The 14,686-nt window shown below is 32.5% G+C and overlaps 1 protein-coding gene across 3 annotated transcripts in view; it reads left to right on the plus strand.

The window, feature by feature from the left end:
- Positions 1–14,461, plus strand: part of LOC143429657 (transmembrane and immunoglobulin domain-containing protein 1) — a 353,770-nt gene extending 339,309 nt beyond the window's left edge. For 2 of the 3 annotated variants that reach the window (XM_076905332.1, XM_076905333.1), the window contains exon 6: positions 14,214–14,461. In XM_076905332.1, coding sequence (XP_076761447.1) covers positions 14,214–14,323 — 110 coding nt within the window. In that variant the 3' untranslated portion in view covers positions 14,324–14,461. The remainder of the gene's footprint in view (positions 1–14,213) is intronic. The other variant, XM_076905334.1, reaches the window with a different exon arrangement.
- Positions 14,462–14,686: the final 225 nt, after the last annotated feature.

Genomic DNA, 14,686 nt, shown 5'->3' on the forward strand with positions numbered 1-14,686 from the left:
TCCATGCCATCTAAAAAAATAATGAATATGTTCATTAATATGAATAACCTAACAGTGACTATAACTAGTAGAAATTAATTTAAAATTATTCTTCCAAACAGATATTTTTATCAAATTCCTTCTACAATTTTAATGCGTAATCAATACTCAGTTAGTATCGGCTAAGGCCTGTATTTTAAAAGAGTAACCATACTTTGCTTAGCCAACAATTTATGACAGTCATTTTCTTAGTGTTTCTTAGCAAATTGCGTTCGACCATCGTATGTTCAATCACCTGATATACTTTCTTTTGTTAAGGAAGGATAATAAACATTCTTCCCAGAGCGACAGATTATTAGCACGTCGAATCTTATTGGCGACTGCCAAAATCGATCACCAACTGAATAGAGATTCATAACTTTAATTGGATATATTACACATCGAATCTTCTAATAACCTATTGCAACGTTAATTTTAAAGTCTCCATTTTATAAACTGGTTTGTTTTATAGATACTATTTCAAGGAATATGATCATATTTTTCCAAACATCTGACCTTCAATGAAAAATATTCGAAATAATAATTTCCTTATAATTTTCATGATGTAAAAGTAATTATTAAAGTTAAACGAAAGCTTTGTCTCGAGATCGATTCTTTTTAGTCAAAATGAAGCGAGAACGAACTTCGTACGGTTAATAATTCTGTAGAAATCAAATGGTATGCATTTGTAACCAAGAGACTACGTTTCTCACTTCAGTTCGCGCGATATACGCAACGTGCAGTGGATTGCCTCCGCATTAAGCGCCTCGAGTACAAACATAAAAGAACGTGACTTGCATTTGCTAAGAGATGTAAAGATTGGACAGGTTATGATTGATAGGAGATATTATTTTCCGACGAGTCAAAATTTAATCACATCCCTTCTGACGTTGCACGGTGCATTAGACGTCGAAGTGCGGTCTACTTTAACTGCTGCGAGGGAACACGGTGGTAGAAGTATAAAACGATACAAGCGCGCCTCTCTTATGGTACCTCTGGACCGATACGTCATATTGACGGAATTAATATATAGGTATACTATGAAATACGATGTTACCTCGCGCAAGTAATTTTATGACAGACACTTTGATTTTCCGACAGGATGACGATCCTAAAGGCGCTGCCAAGTCGTGAAAAATTTTTTTCATAAGAAAATATTACCTCGCCGCCATTGCTGGCGCAACCATACGACCTTAAACTGAATGAAAAATCTGTGGAACGTAGCGAAGAGAAAGTTGATAAAGTATTAGTAAAAGAATGTCAACGATTTTTATTTTACTATTGAAATTATCTGGAATATTATTGCTGTTCGTGAACTGGAAGAATTGACGAATGCAGAATTAAATAGATGCACAAGAATAATAAAAATCGATGGATTTTTCACGCAATAATAATTTATAACACTATTCTGTATTAAAACAATTAATACAGGACACGTAATATATTCATTAATCCATTCGAGACGAGGCATATTTTTGAAGACCACTTTCCGGAGCAAAAATTTGTTTGTGAATTATATTCAACATAGTTACTGTTAGGGATAAATAATTATGTGTAAAACATAACTCGGTATAATTAAAGGCTATATTAATATCCTCCTTCCATCACTGCAATCTCGTTAAGAAATACGTAGGCGATGAGAGGCAATGAGAGCGCGTGATACATATCCAAGTGTTTTTGGAGTTGCATAATTAATCTCATGTTCTAATAATTCGATCACAGACATATTCACGTATCGTGAGTGATTCCCGATGAACTTCAATTTTTTAGTATTTTTAAAGACAGTAGTCAAGCGACATCGCGTTCAGAGATCGCAACGACCATAAAATTTCTCGTCCACGTCTAATCGATTAGGGAAAAGTCTGCAATACTTAACTTGCATGGAATACATAATGAGCAGGGCCAACAGTTTTGCTGATACCACGTTGTCAACAATGTTTGTAATAGTAAATTTGTTGGTAAACGTGATTAATAACTTCTTTTGGCTGTCCTTGAAATGGGAAAATGGAATATTTAAATGTAGCTGTCAAACAAAATAAACGAAAGTGACAATAAACACTCCTCTTTCTTTCTTCATTTGTTTGAAAATAAATTATAGAATCGTCTTTGCAAATTATGAAACTTACAAAGTGGAAACATGTATTACCAACATATGAATATTATGATCTCTAACACGTAGAAACATGTAATTAATATATTTCTATTATGTACAACAGATTAGTTTCGAACATAATCCTTAGAATTCAAAATTGTGTCAATGTGCAAGTTGCGCATACAAATTATTTAAAAAGCGGGTTCAAAATTTTAAAAGCTCACACTTGATTAGTATCCACCATTATGGGACGAGTGGAAAGCGTTTAATCAATTTTTCAGCGATTCCACAAATCGCAGAACGCTCGTGTAAATAGTTGCCTGAAATATTCGACGGTGAAGAAAGCACTTGAAATCCGCGTCTCGCGTAACTGTCTTCTAAAGAGAAAAAAGTCTAGGAGCCCTCGATACGTGTCGGAGCACGGCGCGCTTCTTCATAAAATACTTGAGGCGAGTTGGCACGATCCGGTGTGCTTTTAAATTCAAGCTAGACGAGCGTATTTTGTCGAGTTGTTGTACTCCTCGGAAGTTCTCTGAACTTTTTCGTCCCTACAAAAGAGACTTCAAAGCAATTCCGGCAAGGGATCCCGAAATTACACCGGACTCTAATTCAACAGAATTCTTTATGTTGAACTGGAGCACGAAAATACACAGGCTCTGCCGCCTTTTAATAGCCGCAAGTGTGAAAAGCACCGACATTGTTGTACGGACGTTTTGCACCACGCATACCATTACGTGGCAGGATTTTGAGGAACGTCATTCAAACGTAAAAATATTAATAAACAACTCTTCATTAACGTTGAATAGTAAGTCCAATTATAAAGAAACAATGATTAAAAATACCTAAGCTATGACTAGTAAATTTGATTATAAATTTGATAGATATTAATCCAATTTCCAAGAATACTTAATTTTAAATTAATAGAAAAATTTGTATTATTACTTATTTCTTTCCCTTTACTTTTTTTTGTGAAGACAAAAATATTATAATGATGACTGTTGTTGATTAATGTGTTATCCCTCCTTATCTTGCATACACTGGATGAATTGTTTAACAGTACCACCTATAAGTTTATTTTCATATGTAATTTAAATATATACATTTGGTTCAAAAATACAACTTGAATTTTAGATTCCATGAATTTGTTAAATAATAACTGTTTGATATGAACAAACTTTAATTTTTCGCTCTATACATTTTGTACTTTATCTAATTTTTTAATTATTTTTTCATCGTTTTTCTAATGAATAAGGACTTTCTCAGAACCTAAAGAACATTTTATTAATAATTTTAGGTGTCTGCTTCACTCAAAACGCCCTCGTTTACTTAAAACCTATTATTTCTTAAGTAGAAGTTGGTATCAAACAGGGTATACGATGTAAAAATTACATTAAAGTAATATTCATGCTCGATAATATTTTAATACATGTATAATTACTCTCATTAATATTGAAATATCGCGATAATTTATTAAACTTTTATTATACACGCTGCAAATTATCATCATTAAATGTCAAAAAATAAGATCCTGAGAATAAGCTATGAAAGAGACTTATCGGTTTCAGCGGATCTCCAATTGTTTATACGTACGAACCTGAAGAAGAAATACGCGCAAATTTTCTTTATACGAAAAGATCCCAGAACTTTTCGAATAGTTCTCGTAGCAAACAAGCATCCTTTCAAGCCAAAGGAATAAAGGAATTTTTATTAAAAAGAATACTATGGAAGTTTGATTCCTTAAAACCCATTTCCAACAAAATATTTCAAAAATATTTTTCCTTCTTTTTGACAATTTTCGTCACCAGTATATTACCGACTGAACATGAACGCGTCACGAAAAAATGGTAATAATTTTGTGTCAGTGATGACGTCAATGCATTTTCTGATATCTTCCATTTCAAAATAACGTCAATGCATTTGGATATTTTCAATTTCGAATCGAATGCATTTTTTCGTATCTATAATTGTACTGAAATATTTTCAAGACGAGGTATATTATAACAAAGAAAATAAAGAATAACCAATTAAAACCAGATCTACCTTACGAGTACCTAAGATTTTTATATGGAAAAATACACTATACATATATATCGTGTACTTTATTAAATTTGAAATTCAATTTTATTTATTTTTGAAATTCAACCTTATAAATTTTCTTCATTGCTTACAAACGAAATAAAAGTATCACCAGTTTGTCAACTTTTGACTGTTCTATAAACACTGCAAAGTACAGCATAGCTGTTGATACAACCAAACAAAGGAGAGAGTGTGAATCTACTTGGAAAGTAAATAAAAAAACTGTTTTCGTTTGATATTTTGTTTCTGAAAAAAGTCGAGTTTGAACATTCAACAAGAAACTTTTTGAATTTTCAGATTACTTAAAATTACACATTTAGTATAATATTTTTAAACGAAGTTTCATTTTCAAAAAAGAAGTTCATGTCGACATCCATTTCTTTATTACATATTTGCAACTTATTTTTTAATTTCAAATAATTTCCTACCAATTGAACCATATTTAATTTTATCGAATTTTTTATCTGAGTGTTCAAAAATTATTTATTTTATTTTTATTTACAAACAGTAACTTTTCTATAGAACTAATTTAAAATAATTTAACTCGAAATTTTGTGCAATAGAATTCACTTTCTTCTCTTGCATAGAGTGTTATTAATTTACGTGTAAACTTTTTATTTTATTTTCAATATTTCAATTTCCATAATCTAGATATCTCTCGCGTTTGCGACAGAATCGCGTGTTATTCGGTGAACAACAAATTACGAGGAGCATCGAACACGTGACAATTTGCATGGTCATAAATCGTTAGCTTATTTCTCTGTATTCATCGACGTAGTTTATAGTGTCAAAATATACGATAAACAGAAACGTAATAAATCAAGTAAGTAATAATGAAATTGCAATCATATCAGGAAGTGAGCGTAAAAATTAATAATTTCTGTAATATGAAAAAATTAACGATGGATATAAATGTCCTTGAAACTGTGTTAAAAAAAAAACTGAGATTTTATTGGTTCTATTAATTATAATGTAAAAATCTTTTTCAAATTACTAGAAAGTGTTTTCTACGCAACAATTTCCTGTCGTTTACTGACAATATTAGAATCTTTAGTAAAATGTCTGATCGCCATCGATTTCTATATTGGAGTTTAACTTTACAGGATTTTAAAACCGCTATATTTAATAATAATAATGTGTAATATTATGTAACTATAAATTCAGCAATTTGTAAAAAATGAGAAATTACAAAAGTACATTTAAAATTATATTTTCTAGAAATTATATTTGAAATAAATATTGCACAAATTGAAAAATAAATTTTTATTTCATTTTAAAATAAGTACTATTCAAAAGTTCTTGCGTTGTCCAAATATTTATTTGATTCGAGAAAACCAACTTAACAACGAGGCCATCGTTAGGCTATCATAAACTGCGCGCCCAACTGGGGGCGTAGAAGTCTGCTTCGCAGACGTTTTATTACACCCGAAAATAAATTAAAAAGACAACTTCCTAACAGCCAGAAAAACACCTGGAAACGCCTCCAAGTGAGCTGTTGGAAAATTGGGAAAGTCGTAAGAACAATTTCCACCAGCTGTACCCTCATCAGTATACCTCCACAAAATAAAAACGTTCGTGTGTTGAAATTCACCAACCAATTAGTACATTACTCTTGTCTAGCTCAATATAATACGATAAAATTTTAGCATATACTAAACTTCGAGTATGAAGTCAAAATTTTAAATAGCATTATCACAGTGAAATTCCTAAATATATTTATCGACATAGAAGAAAAGAGATTTGACATTTTTACATCATTTTGTTTCTTATCTATTTTAGTAGTTAATTTTTGGAGTATTGTAATATTTTCTAATGGTTTCCTTCTTATTTAATTGTAATTAGTATCGTATCGTAACTTGAAGGCTTTGCAGTCGACGACTTTGAAGCAAAGTCATTAAAAATTAGTTTTCAAACTCGAGGACTTCAATACGGAGACAATACAAATAATTTTCAGATTATGACATAAAATCAGAAACAAATAGTAATAATTTTATTTATTCCGTTAACAAATTACAAATAAGTACTTCCATCGCTTCCATAGACTGCATGTCACTGACGAAATGTAGTTTTATCTTAAAGTATACTAAATTTTTCATCTAACAATAAGGAGGTTTCCTTACTACGGTTGAAATAGAAAATTTACTTGAATCAAGGGATATGATTTCGATAAAGTTAGTGTACTTGACCTAAATTTTCTTATATTGTATGCATAAACTTAGCGCTTTCTCGTTGCGAACTACGCTTTTATCTACGGTATAGATGTCCCCAGTGAATCAATAGCAATGTTCAACAAGTGAAACGAACTCTTCTTCTTATGGGGTATAAAAAGTTTTGAATTTTTTATCAGTTTTATACTAATATAGGTAGCATTCAGTAAGGGAGAAGATAATCTTCTTTCAAAGTTTTGTTTGATGGCTTAAGAGTGTAAGTGGACGATATAAACACAACGGTTAAAGCACTTTAAACATATAGCTTCCCAAAAACTTTTCATACACAATTTAAATACATCTGATACTTCTGAGTGAGTCGATTAAAAAACATTTACTGATCAAATCGGCACAACACATAAAAAGGTTTCAAAATAAGTTCCTCTTGCGTCGATATAAGCAAATCATCATCATCCTCTGAGTCTTTCATTCTTCTATTTCGCGTAACAACTCCGCAATGGCGTCCCCGCATATATTATTGCCTATATATTAATGACTAATGCGTAATGCTATTTTAACATTCGTCTATTATTTTATTTCTAGCAAGTTACGATACATTATTGTTCTTAGTTATTATCGTTCTCTTCCAACAAATATATGAAGTGTACTTTGATACTCGACAGGCAACGTCAAAGGGACGATTTCTAAGGCAATTTCAAGCAACAATTTCTGCCTTTATAAAAAAGTTCATTTCACTGTCTATATTAACGAGTTTTTAATGAAAACCACAGACCCCAATTACAACTTTAATAATTTCAATTAACATTTTCGCTTATACAGAAACTTCTCAGTACCACATATTCCTATAATTTAATTTCTCTATTACCAGAAATAACGCATACACTTGAAATAAACAAAATTAACGCAGTATTTCAGTCGCATTCAATTTGCCCTCAAGAAATACCTCGAAATCCCTGCAATTCGTATAAACAATTTACTCCCGGCTAGAACGACACCACTGACCGACGCCACGTTAATTCATTGAACGTACCGTGTAACCCGTTCGGATGAAAAACGAGAAACACTTCAGCTTGTACCAGGAACCGCGAAGGGTGGTATCGTTAACGAATGGAATTAAAATCGATTTAGTCAACGTCAAGGGAGAACGCTGTCCGTTCTTGTTGCCAATATATTTGCAACGGGCCGAACACGTCCCCACTCCGTCGCCACCATTTCGCTACTTTTTCCTGGGAAATGCTGATGGCCGTTCTCACTGAAAAATGAGTGCTTCTTGCGGGCACCGCGATCGTTCGTTGAATTGCACACCGTAAATTAGACCGGGTCGCCGTGGCGTGCTCGGGGGAAAAAATATATTCCAACCCAAGGTAAGCATCCGGTGAAATCGTAGAGGTGTTCGCGGGAGAAATCAGTAACCCCTGCGGCGGTGGATGCTGCAACGGATATTCGAATTTTCTGCCCAGCACTTCGTATAACCGACTCGAATTTTGCTGCTAACCCTGTCTGTGCCTGGTAAATTCGGTTTACCGACCGGTGCTGTTCCGCTATTGCACGAAAACTTCAAATTGTATGTACAATCTTGCCATAGGTATACCTATACGTAAATTGATAGTTGCGATTGATGGATATTTATCGTAACTAAGTGCTATGATAGAGAGTAGTTTAAATTTTTGAGAGAGTGGATATTTAATTAGAAAAATGTTTCATCACAAGTTAAAATTATTCTATGTAAGGCTAACGATTGCAAGTAATTAATTATTAAAGAGTTTTAATATTTTCGAGCAACTGGTTTTTTTTTCTTCTTTTTGTTATTTTTGCAATTAATTTAAGCCATTGGTAATTCGACGATTTTTAGAAAGCAACTTATACAATCTAAATGGACAATAATACTTTTGCATGGTATGTACATTAGTAAGCAATTCAAATTTTATTAATTAGTATAATTGTTTAGATTTCTCGTAACCTGCTAAGCTTATGCATACAGCCCATTACTTTACAAATGAAATCTGGAAGTACTTAGACACAGTACATAGAGTTCCTACATAATACGTATAAACTGAGCTTATATTTGTTTTGCTATGTCTCGTCTCTCGTAGAGATATGGAAATAAGTTTTCAATTTTTTTAAATCGTATTTGTACCATGCTGCTATGCGGTATAACAAGAGTACACCAGAATTACCATAGGTTATTTTAGAATAATTCGTATAAACATCGAATCTTATACGCGTGTTATGTTAATTAGTTCAAATAATAATTAATAAGTCTTGTAGTTAGAAACAAGACTTCTATAAATTTTATGATACGATTTTCAATATCAGTTCGGTACAAATTGTTAATGTAATTTTTGGTTACGCCTGGATGACAATTAATAATCTATTAACAACGTTAATGTTAACTCTCCATTTGCTAAAATAATTTATTTTATGGATACAGTTCCAAGGAATATGGTACTATAAACATTCAGCTACAAGGAATGACTTCAGAAACTAAAGTAACGTGAAATTCAAAGATAACAAAATTCTGTTTAAAATTCCATTTTTCAGAAAAATAAATTTGAATATCCATCGAGTGCACAGTAATGGCAAAAATCTATAGAACAGTTCGCCTACGTACGATGAAATCTTACTTTCAACGACGTACGATGAAATCCTAAGTGACTGGGTGCAGGCACGCGCGTGACACCGGCTTTCAGATTCAAAATCGCTTTTCTTGAAAACGATGTTTCAAACTGAATTGCATTACTTCTAATATTCGTTTTATTTCATCTCACACAAACATCTCTCTGACACTGAAAGGCAAAGTATAAGAAGTAGTATTCTTTTCGTATTTCAAAAAATATTCCAAGACCAACAGATATGATTCGTTTAAGTTGAAGAGCATTTATTATAATTCATAAACTTTCATTTATATATGACGATGTAGAACTGTTTAATTAAAAAGATTTCAGTTAAGCGAAAGACTGAACAGCGAAGGGGTTAAGCGGTTGTTCAATGAAAATTCTTAAACTGAACTCGCTTTCCGAGGCAAAGTTAGCCAGTAATCGATTGCCATTCCTTTATATTAGCTAGAAAAAATTGAAAAGTCACGCTGATAAATTCCGAACGTATTCAGCTCGAATGGCAAACAGAGAGGTTATGATACAGCCTTATTCTTTGAAGTTAAAACCTCCCTCTGATGCAACTTATTCAGTGGATCAAACTCCACTGTATTATGACCCATCCCGGTCGTTCAAATATGACCTGGTCCATTTACAGGTCAAAAGAGTGAAGAGTATCCAAAAGACGCATTAAAGATTGCCATCGATTTAAAATTATTATTCTTCTTTTGATTTCCTTTTATATTTTTAAGATTTAAATATAACTCTTTTTTTTTTAATAAAGAAACAATATTTTGATTAAAGTTTATAGATTTAATTTGTACATTTAATATATAGCATAAGATTTCTTTTAATATCTATCATCTTCAAACAGTATAATTGCAAAAAGTTATTGATTTGATATAAATTCTTTAAGATATTAAGGTATTCGTGAGAAATGTATTATGCAATTTAAATGATGTTATTGGTTACTTTTGAGCCATTTGTCATCGATCGTGATACAATTGTGAGTAACGGATGATTTCTCGTGTAAAAGAATATGGAACCTGCAGAAAATAAAGTTTTTACGTACGAAGCTGCGTTCGAGAAAAGTGATTTTGGAAATCTGTCAAGTACACGTGTATTAATTGTTCGTTTCATGGTGACAGGCCTGTCTCTGCTCCTATTTGCATTTATAAACGCGGGAAATCTCATTATCTGTTTCCTGTCATCGCTGGTACTTATTCAATTTTTTAAATTAATAACCTTCTCCTTATTTTTTAATTAATTTGAAACGAATACAAAGTGAAAGAGATTAATAGTTTAAGTTGATAGTAATAAAGATAATAACAGTTAAGGGCAATATCTATCTTTATAACCGACTTAAAACTTGCAATTTAATAAATATATATATACATTTAACAGACTTTTAAGATCGTTTTTCGCGAAAGCAAATTTGGTACGATAAAATCTTATTTCACATTTCCAATTTATATTTACATGAGAAATCATGTTCTAGCGCATTGTACATTGATAATACCCTGTATATCAATCTACCAATTTAAAATAGTCTCGCTTAAATAATGAAATATGATTAAATTAATATAAATATCCAAAATACAAATTTAATACAATGAAAACCAATCCGACATCTCTTTTAAAATGCCAAACGTAAGTATATTATTATGAAAAAGTGAAATACATTGTTAAAACTTTTATTTCTAAAAGACTTGGGAAAAAACTTTAATTCCTGGAATAAATGCAAACGCTGCACTAATTTCAACACGAGTAGTTACTTAATGTGGCACAACGTGACTAAAACTACAGCTATGGTCATAAAAGTCTTTCTTGGACATATATGCACATTAACTTCTCAAATTTGCAATATTAAAAAAAATTAATATAGTTCTTTAAAGTGAGTGTATCATTTATTAAATGCATAAAGTTACCGCTAAAAATTGTAAAGATAATGAATATTATTTGATTTACGCCAAGTCAAATATCGACAAAATATAAATGTAAATATTAAAATAAATTCAGTACATTTCAATGTGTCCTCGTTAATTCTTCATAAACGTTTCAAATTGATATTTGTTATTTATTTACGTTCTTGCGTAAACAAACGTACGAAACTCCGTTATTTATTCAAGATCCGCGTAATTTTAATAAACAAATAAATGAGTAAAAGTCACATATCTTTGTTCCTTCGAATATTCGAAAGATACGAGATGGTAGGTCAATGTTACCAATTCTTCGAATGCTTGTTACCGTAGTCTCTATTTCTTCCGACACTGTTGGCATAAAACCGTCGTCTACGATGCGGCAGCGGAACGAACCATACTTTCACGTTGTTATCCGCGCGTGAGAATTTCCTCTCGACAATATAGAAGCACGTAACTTCCAATTGAAATCGTGGAAAATTCGATTTCCACGCAACGCGCGTGCACGTACTCTATATACGCACTAGTGCTCGCAGCGCCCCTGGTCGGTGACTGCGATAACAACGCGCCTCTATAACAAGTCCGGCCCAAAAATTGGCCGCGGTATCCATCGTAAACTGGAGCGTAGCCGCTCTCAAATTGATAACGTGCACGTGCACGTGCACGCTTGTGTAGAACGCCCGTATATTTGTCATCCTCGAACAATTCAGTCGGCTTACTCCCCGGTAGCCGATTTTCTCTGCATTCTACGCCGTTCCCGGTGCATTTAACGGGCAAGAATGCACACGTGACAGAAATGCCGTGTCGTCGCCTCGGGCCGTTCCAAGTATAAACCCAGAAACACATAAACGTGAGGAACGGGGTAAGACACGATGAACAGCCGACGGAGTATAGATCGAGAACGGAGCCGAGCGCTGTTTAATGAAACTCTTATGTAAACCACCGCAGGAATAAAATGTACGGTGGTACGTTCACGTTCTTTTCTTCCCGATATTTAGCAATTTCAGTCCTACCGACCATGAATACAAATTACTCCCTGTATCATGATTTTCAAAAATAATTAGTATTTTAATCTTAATCACTAATTTCTTCAGGTATACTGGCATATATGTTTAATTTTTTTAAATTAAAATGATTTTAAATAAAGAGAAAGTTCAAATCTGTTGGAGAATTATTCACTACTGAATCACTTTTAACAATAAAAGTAGGAATCGCATGACAGTACTAATATTTTATTTTACTGGATAACCAATGCTTTGTAAATATTGCAGAATTGTCTTTGGTATGTAAAATACTTTTGATTATTTGAAAATGATCGTTAATATTTGGTAAATAAAATGCCAAGCATGTACAAGATAGTCAGTGTTAATGACTGTATCAACTTAAAAACACAATTTACTGCATTAATTTCTTTTTATAAAAAATTATAAATGTACGAACGAATTTGTTCATTTATAACTCTGTGACAATAAAATAATTTTAAGTTTGGCGTCATATTGAAAGTTCATACGTACAAGTAGGGTTACATAAGGATTGATTCAGTAGTTTTTCGAATTATATCCACACTTGATTACTAACGTTGTTGAAAAAAAAATAGATCAGATAATCTAAAAGTACAAATTCGCAATATATTCCACGATACAGCGAGAGCATCAATTGAAGTATCAAATACCAGCATTGCAATGACTCATGGAGTAGTAAGCAACATTCAACAGTTTTTCGATAGGCACTTAACCACAGTCGACGTGTACTTCACGATGCTTTGTTTGGAGTTTGGGATTTTTATCGTGTTAGACTTCCATCGATTCATTGGTTTCAACGTTGCAAAATAAACTTCGGGGAGTATTCAATTTTATGACTTCGCCATACCATGCGTGTCGTAGACATTAAATTTATCAGGTATACCTATTCTGAAAATTATAACAAATTATTCCAAAGGAAACAAAATGATAGATATTGTTTAAAAAGTATTATAAATATACTGCACATATAAAAACTTTTTACATGTACATATTGCACGAAAAATTGTACAAAATTTTTTTAAATTACAAAGAACCAATGAACTTAACATTTTGATAGTTTAAAAGTTAAATTGAATAATATTATAGAGTCAGTAATTCGCTAATAAAAATTTGTTTAAAACTTCATGAAAGATAGGAAAATTCATTTTTAAAGTTACCATTAATATGAATATCTAATTATGCGTACGAAATATTTTCCATATGAATTATAATCCCACGATACTTAAGCGTTGCCATCTGCCCTTTTATTTCATTCACTCTGGGAATAGTAAAATCGTTTTTTTACCCCTCCATGTTAATTTTCCTTGTAGTTGCATTTACATTATGAATCAAGGTAGAATATTATAGAATAATTTAAAGTACAAAAATGTTAAGGTTGAAAATAGTAATATGGATCACGCTTTTATTTCAAGACTAGACCCACTCTTTGTGGTCAAAATGTAACAATGATTTTCTTTCATAATTTTATCCAAATTTCAAAAAGTTTCATTAAAAATCAAACTTGCATGAAATTCTCTTAATTAATCCTACTGTTTCTCAAAAACGTAATTCATATAATACTTTCATTTCTCTCATATCATCCTTCATTTTCATTTCCAGAATTGCTTCTTTTCTCCATTCAAAAAAGTTTTTTAATTAAAAATTTTTGCATATAATTACTACAGAAATAAACGATAACTTTTTTCATTCTCAAAATACAAAATATTTAAAAAAGTAACCTCTTGTTACGTATTTCTTAACTTGTCTTTAATTTCAAAAGTCATGTTTGTGACAAAATTTTACAAAAGTGGTACAGCTTGAAAGTAATGGAACTTTTACGCTGAATAACTACATATATATTATCTCAAATGTACGAATTACATTTTCCCATTTGATTCACACAATTTATACGTTTCAATGTCTTCCTTAAAACGAAGATATAGTCCAAATTATTACATTCTCTTTTACAAATTCCAACAACTGTACAACAAAATCTAAATACAGTATACCATATTAAACTACCAGACAAAGAAGAAGAATAAATCTGTCTACGTAATGCACAAAAACATACTGAATAATATACCAATTTGCTTCGTATCAATAAATGATAAAAAAAATAATGAAATATTCAGAAACTAAAGTATTACAGTTCATGTATACTTCCTTTTTTCCATCTTTGATGGCAACCATATTTTCCTCTAAATCGACAACAGCGTCACCCCGAAACTTACAACGCTAGACTTCCGAATAATCAAAGTTAATTTTAGTGATAAAAACAGGGTGTTTCCAAAGTAACTTTTACGGTTTGATTCGTGGCGTAATACCCAGTTTACTGGTTGTTTCAGGTGAGCATCCGGCGGCGATGCAGCACGGAAACTCGAGCAACAGCGGCGCGGCAACGAGGACACTCGCGTTGCTTCTGTTGCTCCTACATGCCGGCACGTTCGCGAGGTGACTGGCCGATCACGGAGCCTTCCACTAAGAACGCAAGCGAACATTACAATTTCCTTGATGCAACCGTACAGACGCAAAAATGGAAAGAAGGAACGGGATCAACGGCGAGGAAGGAGGCATTGTCCCAACCGGCAGCAATCACCCCGAACCCTTTATATATCACCCTCGATCTTGCCCTTAACCGATCCGCGACGAAAGGTCGGGTAGGCCGGAGGCCATCGAATAGACTTCCTAGCGAGTACTCGGTGAGATCGCGGATTTACATCTGACTACTTCTGCTCTCCCTGGATGTCTGGATTGTTTTAATTGGTGCGAATCACCTCTAACTCAAGAATACGTAGTTCTACAGTGTATCCAAAACAGC

Source organism: Xylocopa sonorina, chromosome 12 (genome assembly GCF_050948175.1).
Source record: "Xylocopa sonorina isolate GNS202 chromosome 12, iyXylSono1_principal, whole genome shotgun sequence".
NCBI classification, from domain to species: domain Eukaryota; kingdom Metazoa; phylum Arthropoda; class Insecta; order Hymenoptera; family Apidae; genus Xylocopa; species Xylocopa sonorina.